The sequence below is a fragment of the Leucopleurus acutus genome, assembly GCF_964270905.1.
Source record: "Leucopleurus acutus genome assembly, chromosome: 16".
Lineage (NCBI taxonomy): Eukaryota > Metazoa > Chordata > Mammalia > Artiodactyla > Delphinidae > Leucopleurus > Leucopleurus acutus.
The window spans coordinates 30085548-30100536 of NC_139158.1; the positions used below are offsets into that span (position 1 = coordinate 30085548).

Genomic DNA, 14989 nt, shown 5'->3' on the forward strand with positions numbered 1-14989 from the left:
CCCTTCAGGCTCAAGTCCTGGCCCCACCCAATTGTATTCTCCTCACCTGGCTCAGTCCCAGACTCCACCCACTCCCTGACTCCGCCCACTCCTTGACCCTGCCCAGGCCATGACTCTGCCCAGTCCCTGAATCTACCCAATTCCTGACCCTGCCCAGTCCATGACTCCACCCACTCCCTGACTCCACCCAGTCCCTGATTCTGCCAGCCTTTTGAGCTGCTTATGGGTCCCTAAATACCTGGATGTCTCTAGCTTCTCTGTGGTATCCTCAGCTTGGAATTCTCATCCCCCCAACCCAACTTTGTCCATAATATCTGCTCCTATTGTTATGAAAACCCAGCTCAGACACTTTCTGGGGAAGCCTTCCCTGACCACCCCTCACCCAGAGTTAATGGCTTCCTCCTCTGTGTTACTGTGTATCCTTTTTGAACCTGCACTGTTGCTCTTTTCATTCTTTCTTTATTTTTTATGGTATTTATTTACACAAATCCGTGAGCCACTTGAAGGTAGTGACTGAGGCTTATTCATGTCTTCCCTCTGTGCCTGGCATAGCATCAGACACAAGGATTTGTGAACTAATTTAAATTGAAACCTGGCTTTGTCCAAAGTGTGAATTCATATCTTCTATATTAGGTCAGCAAACTACAGCTGGAGAGCCAAATCTGGCCCACCACCTGTTTTTGTAAATAAAGTTTTATTGGAACACAGCCACAACCATTCATTTACACATTATCTATGCCTGTTTTCCTACGTAGTTGAGTAGTTGCAAGAGAGACCATATGACCCACAAACCCTAAAATATGTAGTATCTGACCCTTTACAGTAAATGTTTTCTAAGTGACAACAGGTCTGCTTGGATTAGGGGGAGGGTGGGGTAGTGCAGGGAGGCCCTGGGTGTGCGGGGAGGCATCAAGGCGGGAAGAGGGCTGGAAGCCACTGGGGGTGGACAGAGCACCCTCCTGGGGGTCCAGAGACTTGGCTTCCAGCAGTGGCTCTGCACCGACCTCCCCTGTGACCTTGGGTGAGGTACGCTGGGTGAGTGCAGTTTAGGGACATGTCCTTGCCCCCACAGGGATAACCGGGATGCTCAGCATGTCATGGAGAGGGACCTCGAGGACAAAAACTCAGCCGAGTTCATCGATGAGAAGTGCCTTAACCTACGGAACACATCAGATTGCATCAGCTTCTTCCACGGCGTGGAGAAAATTGATTGCACGTAAGTACCGGGCTGTCAGTCTTCACCTGGCCGTGCCCGAGGACAGCAGGGGTTTCTGGGTCTGAGCCTGCTAAGGAAACGTAAAGGGGCATCGCGCACCAGTCGAGTGTGAGGCTGTGTGGTTGAGTGGGGATCCTGAGTTGCAAGCTACAGAATCCGATTCTGGCTCACTTAAGATGGAATTTACTGGAAGGCTGTTGGGCAGCCACTGGCTCCAGGGGAAGGCTGGAGGGGAGGTTCTGGCAGCCTGAAGGAGCCAGTGAGAGAGAGCTAATCGGCCTTGTTGTTGGAGCGCCACTGTCTTTCCACGTTTGCCCCACTTCACCCAAGATCCCAATTCCAGCAAGAGAGGGCAAGATATTGGCTCGTGAGGGTCCCACAGCTGCTGCTGCTGAGACACCTGGATTGGCAAGTCCACCAAACAAATTCCAAGAGGAATTTCCAGAAGGAGGAGGAATTCAAGTTTGGCTGGGAGAGCCAACTGATGCCTGCCCATGCTGGCAGTGGCTTAAGAGTGGATTCTGGAGCCAGGCTGTCTGGCTTCAAATCCAGCCTCCACATTAACCCTCGGGACAAAGGATTTAATTTCTCTGGGCTCCGTTTCATCACCTCTACCACTGGGATAAAAATAGCACCCACCTCCCAGAGTTGCTGTGAGTGTGGAAAGGTGGGCGTGTGAAGTGCTAGGCACAGAGCCTCGTGTCGGGGAATGACGACGGCTAACATTTATCGAGTGCTTGCTGTGTGACCTCATTTTCTCGTCACAACAGCTATAAGGGTGGCGTCTCCTGTCTGCCTGACACTGCCATGGACACGTCCTAGCATCGCGGAATTGCGTGCAGAACGAAGGCGTGCTTTCCCCATCGGCAGTCCGAGGTCTGGGATGATGAGGGCTGGAGAGAGAGGCTCTGGGTACATGCAGAGGGAGGGGTCTGTCTTGGTCCTTTTTAAAAAAATCTCTAGCACATAGCATTGTGCTTGGTACATAGTAGGTGTGCAATAAATATTTGTTGAATGAAAGAATGAATGAAAGGGGGAAGGGAGGGAAAGGAGAGAAGGAAAGGGAAGGTCTTCTTGGCCCACACCAGGGTCGCTTTCTGGATCGTAGTAAATATGCAGGTGTTGAAAGGACCCTTTGGGGTTTCCTGCGATGACAGCTCCTGGGGACCCTTCTCCTCCTCCTGACAAGGTTGACTGCCCACGGCGCTGGCAAAGTGAACAAGACCTCCAGGGGGCCTAGTCCTCTCAGCCACGGCTGCCCACCTGGACAGGGAGTCTGGAAGTTTCCCTTCCCAAACAGATGCCTCCCTGAAAGCTGGGCAGCCAGGCTGGCTGGCAGAGACTCTGATTTCCGTGCCCAGGAGGGGTCTGCTGTTTAAAGTCCTCCATCCAGCGACTCCAGCTGGAAAGCCAGAGCTGCCATTTGTGACTAATTGCTCCCCAGATGTACTAGCTCAGGGCTTTGTATGTGAGGTTTTCTTAAAGCGGGGCCATGTCTGGGCAGGCAACAGGACGTTTGGAGGCTCTGTGCTGCCGTATCTCTGTTCACCGAAGGTCTCATTGTCACGGATTAACCACTGATGATGAAGATGAAGATGCGAGCTGATGCCTTTTACCTGCTGTTTGCTATAGGTTGAGCCCTGTGCTGAGCGCTTCCACGGTCTCGTGAATAATAAACATTTATCAAGTGCTTACTATTGTCAGGTGCCGTGATAGGGGTTTCACAGTTGGTCAAAAACCCTGGGGGTAGGTACCATTTTTATCCCCATTTTACAGAGGAGACTAAGACTCAGAGAGGTGCAGTGACTGGTCCAAGCTCACACAGCGAGTGGCAGAGCCACAGTCTGAGCCCACGTTGGACGCTGGGCCTTTGTTTTACCCTAGCGCCTTCCTGCCTCCCCAGCAAAGCCTGCTGGGTCCTATGTTTTTAGAGTACACAGGCTCCAGAAAGCACGTTCCCCCTACTGAAGCACATCACCTGGGAGGAGACAGGCTGCCTCGGCAAATTCCCCCAGGGAGAGTGTGATTAAGCGGGTTGTTTTCCCTGGGGAGCTCAGCTGTCTGCTCCAGGGGAGGGCTTAGCGGCTGCTGCCCTTGCCACTGACAGTGTCCCATTGAGCAGAGGGAGGTACCCTCGGAATAAATCTGCAGGTCACTCTCTGCTGTCCTTGTTGCCTCCTCATTCCTCTATTGATGGTGAGTAGCCGTGTGACCTTGGAAAAGAAGACACTTCGCCTCCCTGAGCCTCGGGTCTTCGTTGGATGGACGCTCTGGATCAGACTCAGTGCCCTCTCACATCTTTAGGAGCCCAAGGCCTCTCCAGAGGCCTGATTTTAACTCCTGCAAAAGCCAGACAAAACAACCACATTTTGTATGTTTTTAAAAATATTTCTATTCACTATGTAATCTAAGTGTGCTTTAAAATGTCCTGAAAGAGACTTCTATTTCAGATGATTGAATCTCTTTTTTTCCTACTGCCTGAGAATAAAAATCTGCTTTATTTTAAGAACTGGAGACTTCCCGGCTAGAAAAGACCTTGAAAAGTTATCTAATCTGGTTTATCCGGAGACTGAAGTCAGCTCAAAGAAGCATGTGTCTCTGTTTCTCAAAAGGTTCCCAGAGGAGAAAACTCCTGTACAATAGTTCATTGCTTATTGCCTGAATTTACATACTCGGCCAGGAAGAACTTTCTGTTCCCTAAACTGAAGCCCTTATGTGTCACTGCCTCCAAGAAGCCTTCCCAGTCTGCCCTTTCCCTAGTTTGCCCTTTCCAATATAGCCTGAGCTCCATTTGTCCTCCCAGATCCATTCTCTAGCTGCCTTGTTGTGAGTCCTATAGAGGAGCCTGCCCTCTACAGACTGCCTCTCCTGGGTCTTTGCCATCTGGTTCCCAGTTGGGTTCAGCCAATAGGAGGGTCACCAACATGAGATGGAGGAGAAAGATGTTGGGGATTTATTCTACATGGCTCCCTCTCTTGCCTTTCACACCTGGGGTGGTGACAACTTCGTGCATTTGCTAGTCTATGAGCGCCTCGGCGCTATCGGAGAATAAATTCCATTTCCTTTTATGGCCCTGACTGACACGTAATGACCCACTCCATTTGTCTCTCTTCCATCATCCTGCTTCTATATTCTTTCATAGAACATAACACAATGTGTGAACATCTTCTTTATTTATTGTCTATCTCTCCCGCCTCCCTCGGAAATTTATCACTATGAGGACAGGGATGTTGCCCACTCTATCCCAAGTGCCTAGAACAAGGCTTGGCATGTGGTAGGTGTTCAAAGAACATTTGTTGAATGAATAAGTCAGTGCAAGTAGCATGGCCACAGACTCATCCCTGAATCATGCCCGATGCCCGCTTCTTGGCCTGTCTCTCTGTTTTTGGTGATGGTGGAGGGAGTGTTAGAGAAAAAAGCTCTTTGGGGGAATCTCTCCTCTCCTACAACTCACCAAGTGCCCTTTCGGGAAACCAGCTAGTCTGCAGTTGCCTCATCTGTAAATGAGGTGTTTGGGTCAGCTCAGTGGCTCTCAACTGGGGGCAATTGTGCCCCCTCCCCCAAGGGACATTTGGTAACGTCTAGAGACTTTTTTGATTGTCACAACTGGAGAAGCGTTACTACTTGCATCTAGTGGGTAGAGGCCAGGGATGCTGTTAAACATCCTACAGTGCACAGGACAGCCCCCTCCAACAGAGAATTATCCTGACCCCAATGTCAGAAGTGCCAAGGTTGGGAAACCCCGGATTCAGCGATCTCCAAGCCTGCTGGAGACCTCCGACTCCTCGCCTGGTAAGTTCTCTCTCGTGCCTCTTGCAGGATCTCCGTTCCCGAGACATGGGCCAAGTTCAGTAACGACAATATCAGGCACTCGCAGAACATGCAGGCCAACTCTGTCCAGCTGCGGGAGGAGGCCCAGAACCTCTTCGATGTGCTGTTGGATCAGATGTGGAAGCAGTTTACCAACACCAATCTGGCCTTCAATGCCCGCATCGCCGAGGTGACAGATGTGAAGAACAAGCTGCAGATGCAGCTGGCTAAGGTAAGCGAGATGCCTGTGCGGACCACCGTCCATGATGCCAGGCCCCCGGCCCTCGCCCTTGGGTCTCAGCAGCTTCTGGTCAAGCTGCCCGCCCCACTGCTGCTGCTGAAATGGTCCCAGCAACCCACGGTCTATGAGCCTGTCCACCCAAAAGGGGGCAGAGGCTGTGAGCTTCCTTTGGGGGATTCCAGCATCTTGGGTGTGAATCTTCCTTGCTCACTGGATGATGGAGCTTGGAGCTTGGCCTGGCTGTCACAGCAACACCCAAAGGTGTTGCCGATGGCCCCCAGGTCTCTTTTCTCCATCTGAGCGCATGTGGCCAAGCGTGACCAACGAGGGTGGGTGCCAGTATCAGAGCCCCAGGAAACGGGTCTGAGCAGGTCTTTTGCGCCCACATCAGCATCTTTGGAAATGTAACCTCTTGACCTTCAAAGGCTTCAAGAGCGTCAGGAGGGGTGGGGTGCTTTTTGAATTTGAGGAGCGGGAAGGACAGCCTAATCCTGCCACCATCTCCTGCTGTTACCACACTGACATGCCCTTTTCCTGCTCCTGTATTTGAACACGTCATGCTGTTTCTCACCCCTGGGGGAGTCCTCTCTGCATGGAATTTATACTCTGCTCAATTTAGAGCACCTACTGGGTGCCAGATGCTGTGCTAGGGACTGGAATGAAAAGAGGAGTCACACAAACAGTCCCCTGGTGCCTGTCCTCAGGGGATTTATATTCTGGTCAGGGAGCAGTGGTGGCTGCACAATTGGTACACAGGAAGGACTTAGGGATGACAATCTGGTGGGAAGGGGGTGGGGAGACAGGGGACTAGTCTTGAACCTGAACTTGCAAAACAGTACCCCTTTTTACTGTATATATATTTGGGGAGGTTTTGTGGGCTGCAGGCAGGGTTTAATGGAAATTACAGGGGCAGTCTAAGCCCACCCACATAGGCCACCCTTTGGCCTGGGGTATGGAGAGACAGATAAAACAAGTTTCTCTAAAATAATTGCAAGGTTATGATAAGTGGTAATGAGAGGAAGCAAGGAGATTCGCCAGAGATTCTCCTGGAGTTCTTACACCAGGTAGATCGGACAGGCAGGTGACATTGACATTAAGAGCAGAGGATAAGGAGTTAGGCAGCCAAAGGATGGGGTGGGGCGAGTGCTCCCAAGAGGATGAATGTGGGATGAGGCTGGAGGAAGGAGCAGGCACAGGGACCTCCTGCGGATTCTTTCTTTCTTCCTTCCCTCCTTCCTTCCTTCCTTCCCTCCTTCCTTCCTTCCCTCCTTCCTTTCTCTCTCTCTCTCTCCCTCCCTCCCTTCCTCCCTTCCTTTCCTTCCTTCCATCCTTTCCTCCCTTCCCTTCCCTCCTTCCCTTTCCTTCCTTCCTTCTTTCTTTCTTCCTTTCCTTGAAAAATCATTCTATTATTGTGATAAACTATACATAACAAAACATTTGCCATTTCTTACTCTGTTTGCACGGCTATAACAAAAATACCATAGACTGGGTGACTTATAAACAACAGAAATTTATTTCTCACACTTCTGAGGACTGGGAAGTCCAGGATCGAGGTACTGGGAGATGTGGTGTCTGGTGAGAACCCACTTCTTGGTTCATGGATGCTGTCCTCCCCCTGTGTCCTCACACGGCAGAGAGGTGCGGGATCTCTCTTTCATAAGGGCACCAATCCCATTGATGAGCTGATGACCTCATCACCTCCCATAGACCCCCACCTCCTACTACTCACACAATGGGGATTGGGTGTCAGTATCTGAATTTGGGGGAACACAGACATTCAGTCCATAGCAACCATTATTAAGTGTAGAGTTCTGTGTTATGTATCTTCACATGTGGCGCAGATTTCAACACCATCCATCTCTAGAACAATTTTTCATCTTCCCAAAGTGACAAGAACCCTGTGTTTAAACTTTGTACTCATTAAACAATGACTCCCCATTCCCCTCTCCCCTGGCAACCACCAGTTCTACTTTCTGTCTCTATGAATTGCCTAGGTACCTCATGTAAGTGGCACCATACAGTATTTGTCCTTTTGTGTCTGGCTTATTTTACTTAGCACAATGTCTTTAAGGTTCACCCATGTTGTAGATTGCATCAGAATGTCCTTCCTTTGTAAGGATGAACGATATTCCATGGATGTATATGCCGTGTATCCGTTCATTCCTCCATGGACGCCTGGATTGCTTTCGCCTTTTGGCTGTTGCGCAAGTGTTTTCTTTTAATGAGGCATTTTCTATAGTGGATCAAATACAGTTCATTGTCAAGTTTTACCACATGAGTCTGAGGCCTGGAGGTGACTTGGGAACTCTTTTGCAAGTCCTTTGGTGGGACTTGGTGGCTGGTTTCTCATCTGTGAAACAAGGAGTAAGAATTCCTACTTGGTGATGATAGTGTAAGGATTAGTGAGTTGATCTCTGTGGAGCTGTTAGTGCTTGGCACACAGTAAACACTCGGTAAAAGGTAAATGTAAGTATTAATATTATTGATGGAGAGAAAACGGATCTTCTGGGTGGGGTGGGGTGCATACCCTTTTCCCATCCACATTTCTCCACGGAAGTTTGGAATTATTACTAGCAGCTCCATCACTGCTGATCACAGAGTTTTTTCTACCACGTGGATTTTTATTAAAAGTCATTATTTAATAACCAGCTGCTTTGCAAGTAAGTGAGCACCCATTTGAAATACGCCAGACCCCAACATGACACAACTGACATTTCACTTGTCTTCTGATTGGTGACCATCTCACATAGTGTTTTTCTAAGATAGTAAAGGAAAGAGTTGATATAATGAAAATAAATATATAGCAACCATTTCACCTTTCAACAGTTTGCTTTAGCCGGAGGACTTGAATGCTCTCTTTAAAATTTCAGCTGTTAATTGTTGAGCTTGGCCTGATTCCCCTTGGCAAGAGGCATTTCTGGAAAATTCTAGGCCCCCATCCCTACCTGTGCTGCAAAGCAATTATTGCCCAGGTGGTCATAGGAATCCACTTTGGAAGGCCAGGTCTCCACAGTTCCCCATGCAGACTTTGAATGCCCCAGTGGTTTAGGGCTGTCTTGGTCATGTTCACCATGATCCTGGGGTTCTATCCCCAAGGCCATACCCCAAGCCTTGTAACTTGTCCTGGGTCCTCACACTTTGGGGCCTTGGGGTATCAACCAGTCATACTGACCACTGCTTAAAGAAGGGCTGGTGACCTCTTTGGGCTGAGTCAGTTGATAGCCACAGAGTGGGTGGCTCCTGAGAACCAGGGGCCCAGTGCAGGGTGGGAGGTGGGGGAGGGGCGTGTCTCCAGATAAGCGTAAGTACCTGCATCCAATTGCCCAGTCCAAGGTGCCTTTCAGTGGAAGACTCAATGTGGAGGGCAAGGTGCAAGGACCTGGGGGGAGGGGGCATGGGGGCAGGGACGCTGCTACAGCATAGCGCTTATTCTACACTTGTGGGAACGAGGCCCCAGCAGGGGAAATGCCGGTAGGTGTGTTACACGGACGCAGCGTTAATATCACCGAATCACACAGTGAGAAAGTTATTCCTTCTTCAGTCCTTTTTCAATCCTTGTGATGCTCTCGAGAGGAGAGTCTTGATCGGATACTAGACGGCCTTCCTCACCTCTTTAACCCCGTCTGATCTCCGTTTTAAACAGAGAGCGCCGGCCTCGGGCTGAGAGCTTTGGGCAGGCAGCTGTATCCAGCCAGAGTTTCAGTCACATGGTTTTACTTTCATCTTGTTCGTGCATTTTTATGGTTATTTCCATTATGGCAAATGATGCTGATTTTCCACTGATAATAGTGATATAGTTTTATTTTTAAACAAATGCATTTAAGGTTTGTATTTTTGTTTTTTAAAAAGCCAGTTGCCTTGAGAAGATTGTGAATCATGTCACAAGTGGTGTATGGTGTATGTGAGGGGATATGGCCATAATGGTAAGGATGGTAGGTGAAAACCTGACTGTTGGAGAAGAGCAAAGTGGACCTGTGCATCTCAGGTATTACTTTGTGTGCAGTAGTCACCCATGTTACCTGGAGACTGCATCGAAATGCAGATTCTGATTGAGCAGGTCTGGGGTTGGGCCAGAGCATATGCACGTTGAACAGCCTCAGGAAGTTGCCAATACCACCGGTGGGAGGTAAGGCAGAGTGCAGGTTGTAAAGCGAGTTGGCTTTGACAAAGAAGCTGTCTCCTTCTCTTCTTTCCTTCCTTCTTCCTGCCTCTCTCTCCCAAACTCAAAATATTGGGGGAACCAAATCCTTCCAAAAGGCAAGCCACAGTCGTCCAATTCTAACCAGATTTTCTCTAATTGCATTTTGCTTCCAAGCTTCCCAGCCAAGCCCAGCCATTCCTCCCTCGAGGGATCAGGCCCGCTCGGCCCATCCCATAGATCTTCCCCGCCCGACTTCGCAGATGCAAACACCCCTCTGGGATTTCTGCCGCCCCTTCCGGATGCATGCCCTTGAATCAAAATCTCATTTTTCCATCTTGGTTATTAATGTGGTCGGGGCAATTGACCTTAGGAGCTGGGGAGGATAAGCCAGAAGCGCGGCCTCGACTGGGCTGTCGGAGAGATGCGTCGGATTTCTCTGCTTCCTCTCAACAGCACACCGCCCCCTGCAAGCTGTAGGCTTTCTTGTAGCAAACAGGAGCCAACTTTCACCCTACTGCCTCCTCCACCTGGAGCTCCAACCATCTCAGTTGGTGGCTCTCACTTCCAGATGCTTCCACAAGCTTCCAGGGGCTCAATCCCAAATTCTGGAGTCCACTTAGATGCTCCTCTTTCTCTACCACCTCACATCCCCTCCACCAGCAAATCCTGTTCGTTCTACTTTCGGAATCTCCTCACTCCCCATTCCCTCCTCTGCTTCCGCCCTGCCCCAGGCCTCTACCATCTCTTGCCTGGACCATTGCTGTGTTCTCCTAATGGCTCTGTTTGCTTTTTTTTTTTTTTTTTTTGCGGTACGCGGGCCTCTCACTGTTGTGGCCTCTCCCGTTGCGGACGCGCAGGCTCAGCGGCCATGGCTCACGGGCCTAGCCGCTCCGTGGCACGTGGGATCCTCCCGGACTGGGGCATGAACCCGTGTCCCCTGCATCGGCAGGCGGACTCTCAACCACTGCGCCACCAGGGAAGCCCTCTGTTTGCTTTTGATACAGCCACCTGTTTAGCTGGAGGCTTGTTGAGAGGACATTCGATACTTGAATAGGCCGATTAGACTGACAGAGGGAAAAAGTTCAATTGCTTTAGATTTTTCAGAAAACCTTGAGAGTTTAGCTGGAGAATGCAGGTGACAGGCTCTCTCTGCTGGTGTCCCTGGGTCACCATCTTCACCGTGGCCAGGCCTGTCTGCACCGCTGCTGTCATGAGAATTTCTCAGCACCCCTCACCTTTGCAATGGCAGCGCCTCCCAAAATGCATGGAGCTCAGTGAAGTCTAAGGTAATGCAGACGGACTAGTTTTTAAATCAGGGGATAAACACCTGTAGTCCAGGGGTTAAACTTGACCCACCTATTATTTGGCCTCTCACATTTTTCTTATAACAGCTCTGTTTTTACTTGACACATAATTAACTGTACATATTTCAAGTGTAGAATCTGAGAAGCTTTAACATATATATGTCGTGAAGCCACCCCTCAATCAAGGTAGTGAACATACGAAAAGGTTTCCTTATGTCTTTTGTCATCGCTCCCTCCCTCATTTCCAACACAACCACTGATCTGCTGTCACTGAAGATCAATTTGCATTTTCTAGAATAATTACATAAAGGGCACCATACCCTATCCATTCTTTTTTCATTAGTCTTCTTTCACTCAGCGTAGTCGAGATTCCTAGTTTGTTCCTTCTTATTCCTGTGTCTTGTGTGGATACCGTATTGTATGTATACACCCCTGGTACGTATCGTATCCATATACCACAATTGGTTTATCCATTCACTTGTCGATGGACATTAAGGTTGTTTCCAATTTGGGGCTGTTACCAATATAGCTACTATGAACATTCACGTACATACCTTTCTATGCATTCTCAGGTTTTGTTTTTTTTAATATCTTGGTAAAAAACGGAGATTTTATGTAGAAGTTCAGATTTCTAGAATCTCTGGAAAAATGGGTGGCTCTAGCAATTCCGAGCCCACTTTCCTACAGGGGAGCAACAAACAGGAGTTGAATGGCCACAGCCCCTTGTTGGACAGGGCCCGGGCCCTCCGATTGGCTCAGTCCCCACGGTCTTCCCTCACGGCCCCCTTTGCACATTTGCATCACCTGCCTGATTCCAGCAGGCTTGTACCTTGGCACGTTCTGCTCTGTGCATTGGAGGAAACACAAGAAAGCAGCCAGGCCTGGAAAGGATTGTAGAGAACCCAGAGGGGCTCTGAGTTTTCCCCTTGAAAGGTTTTGCTTTTACTCTGAAGTTTCTTTGGGGTTTCGACTTCCAATTGGTCATTAACACCAGCAGAACCTCTCCTGCCCCAGGAGGCAACGCCAGGGCAGGAAGGCGCGTGTCTGTGGGGTGAGGGCCCGCAGTCGCCATATGAGGGCCCCAGCGCCTGCCGCCAGCCCCTCTGTTTGTCTGACGAGGCCTGGAACCCGTGGTGGAGTGGGAAAAGCTTTTGTGCTTTGCAAGCAGTCGGATCCCTTCCAGCACCAGTGCCCGCAGACAAGCTCCTGACGGCTCATTTCTAAAACCAGCCCAGCCCAGGGGATGTGGAGCCGGCCCGCCTGCCTCTGGTGAGGAGGGGCCGGGCCAGGCCTTAAACACCATTGCATCCTAGTGAGAAAGTTCTCGTTTCAAGTTCCCTCCATCAATCCTCCCAACAGTGTCGAGGAACAAGGCTTGATGTGACGCTAATCTGTCTTTGCCATCGCTCTTTTGTTTGGGAATCCCCCTTTCCAGCCAGGCCTCAAGCCTCAAGCTGGCACTGAACCTTTGAAAGACAACAGAACTTAGAATCAAGGTCTTTCTTTCCATCTTTTCTACTGTGATGGTACTTTCTATCAATGGCAAGAGATACTCATTTTCCATGTGTGGCAATGATATAAAGATGCCATTTCAAATACATTTGTTCAAGGCTGAAAAAGGAGTTGATTTGAAGAAGTAGATAAATAATTGTTCAGACATGCTTGGGTATGTGGGTGTGTAGAGGGTTTCCAAGGTAACCCTCAGGAGAGGCCTCGGGGCTGTGTTCAGTAGGTCTCTCTGCCTGATGCTCACCTTAGTACCAAGAGGAATCAAAGGCTCCCTGGTGTCATGTAGGCTCAGGTCTCATCACTGTACTTGGGAGGTATGGACCTGGGGACACCCGGTTGAGGGGTCCACGAGAGCTCAGATACGGGCAGTTCTGAGGGCTGTGAAACGGCGGGATGATGGGACGGGGGTGCTGGGTCACCGCTGTCTGTCCACGGTGACACTGTGCCAAATGAGAGAGGAACGGCTGGGATCAGGGAAACAGGGCCAAGGTCCAGAGCTGGGAAGGCAGCCAACAAATGCAGGATGCTGGAGGGACCAGACAGCAGAGGGGGCCGAAAATGAGCGTGGGTCAGCACGGCCCGGGTAGGAGCTGAGGACAGTGCAAATGAGGTAGTTTTGAGCTCACTTTGTGGACCACTGATACTCAAGGAAGCCATTACTGCCCTCTGCAGTTGGTGTTAGCCAATCGGATGCTTTGACTGGAAGCCCTGGGTGGGGCAATCACCGGGATTGGTTGCTGCTGAGACAAGAAGAATGTAAGATGCAAGCCTGGCGTAGGCAGAGGGTTGCCTTGGCACCTCCTGGGTATGGGTGTGTCCCAGCAGTCTCCTAGTTTCTTCCAATCTGTGACTTGTTCAGTTTTGGGTCCTCAGCTCCTTGCCTACTCAGGACCTGCTGCCCAGCCTCACCTATACTCCTGGCTTTCACATATGCTTGCCTCATCCTGGTCCAGATTCCTCTTCCATCTTGACACTCTTCTCCCACATGTGAGCCCCCTAGTGCAGTGCAGATGGCTGGGTTCAATTCTGGCTCTAGCATTTCCTGGCCATGTGACCAAGATCAGACTGCCCCACCTCTCTGTACCTCAGTTTCTCCCTCTGTCAAACGGGAGCAATAATGGTTGGCAAATATTTGCTCTGAGAATAAGAGCATCCACACTGGACTGGTCGCCTTGTAAGTGCTCAGTGACTATTAACTATAAAAATGGTAAAAAAAAAAAAAAAACAAAACTGTGGTCTGATTTATAACCTGTTGATGGGGAGGGATAAGCAAAGTGACTGAAAGAATATGGCCTCTGGAATCAAAAGACCAGTGTTGGATTTGGTAAAGTAACTCCTCTGATTCTCGATTTCCTAATTTCTGAGAGAGGAATAATCCTGCGAGGATTGAAAGAAAAGGTACAGCTAAGCAGTTCTCAACCCTCGCACGCTGGAATCACCCTGATCTCTAGGAATTCTGATTTAATTGGTTGGGGTGTGGCCCGGGCATCCAACCTTTTAAACTCCCCAGCCAAGGTTGAGAGCTAAAGGTTCAGAGTTCAGATCAGTGGTTCTCCAGGTGTGGTCCCCGGACCAGCATCATCAGCATCCCCTGGGAACTTGTTAGAAGTGCACATTCTTGGGCCCCATCCTGGACCTTCTGAATCAGAAACTCTGGGGTCCAGCCATCTGAGTTTTAACCAGTTCTCCAGATGTGCCTCCCAGGTGTAGACGTGCAACAAATGTTTTCTAATCTCCTCTCTCCTCCCTCCCTCCCTGAGAGGTATTTACTAAGCACATCCTGTTTGCTAGACTCTGAATTAGGAGCTGGGGGCACAATGATCCCTGCTCTCAGTGGGGCTTATGTTCTAGTGGGAGAGACCAATCTAAAAAAAATAAGTAAATACATGATTAACTAAAAATTGTGATAAGCATTAAGAAGAAGAACCTCGGGGGCCTGAGCTAGTAGATTTCCATGAATTTTCACAGAATCATACAAGTGTCCTCTCTAGCAGGGAGCTCCCACCCCTCCAGGACTTTCAGGACCCCTGACCCAAGACGGCCTCTGAGCAGCTGATACTTGTATTGGCCTGGCATTGTCTGAAGGCAGCCGGCCGCCTCTGGACAGAAACAACTGCGAGCAGGGTTGACTCAACATCTCTCCTCCAGAGTCCGTAATCCTCACCCAGGCTGAATTTACTCCCCGGTGGCATTTGCCGATGTCTGGAGACATTTTGTTTGTTACAACTTGCGGGGGGCAGCGTGCTGCTACCAGATAGATAGTGGGTAGAGCCCAGGGAGGCTGCTAAACACGGCAACGCACGAGACAGCCTCCCGCAACAAAGAAGTTGTGGCCCCAAACGTCAGGAGTGCCGAGTTTGACTATTAACTATAAAAATGGTAAAAAAAAAAAAAAAAAATGCTCTGGCACTCTCACGCCCTGCATTTCTGGCCAAGTCCCTCTGGAGCCCTCCTCAACTAGTTCTTGCCCCTGGGCTTGGCCGCTCTTGAAAATCTTCCACCGTTTGACCAAAAAAAAGGATTCCAAGCTGCCTTCCTAAGCTGGGGAGCCGCACTGAGCCAGGCATCTCCTTGGAAACCCCTTGGCTTCATGCAATTTGAAAAACAATAAATTTGCAAGGTTGCACAAAGCACCCAGAAGCCGGCTGGAACTGCTAAATCTGTTTTTTCCCTCCACATCAAAAATAATTTCCCAGCCCTAGAGAAAGCCTAGAAGCTTTCTCTACTGTCACAAGACAAGATGCAGGCAGATAGTTTTACATGGCCAA

The 14989-nt window shown here is 49.7% G+C and overlaps 1 protein-coding gene across 1 annotated transcript in view; it reads left to right on the plus strand.

Moving 5' to 3' along the window:
- Positions 1 to 14989, plus strand: part of TEKT5 (tektin 5) — a gene marked incomplete at both ends in the record, with an annotated part of 38381 nt that overhangs the window by 8815 nt on the left and 14577 nt on the right. The window contains 2 exons of the mRNA XM_082856795.1: positions 1073 to 1216; positions 5036 to 5258. Of these exons, the coding sequence (XP_082712921.1) occupies positions 1073 to 1216; positions 5036 to 5258 (367 nt within the window). The remainder of the gene's footprint in view (positions 1 to 1072; positions 1217 to 5035; positions 5259 to 14989) is intronic.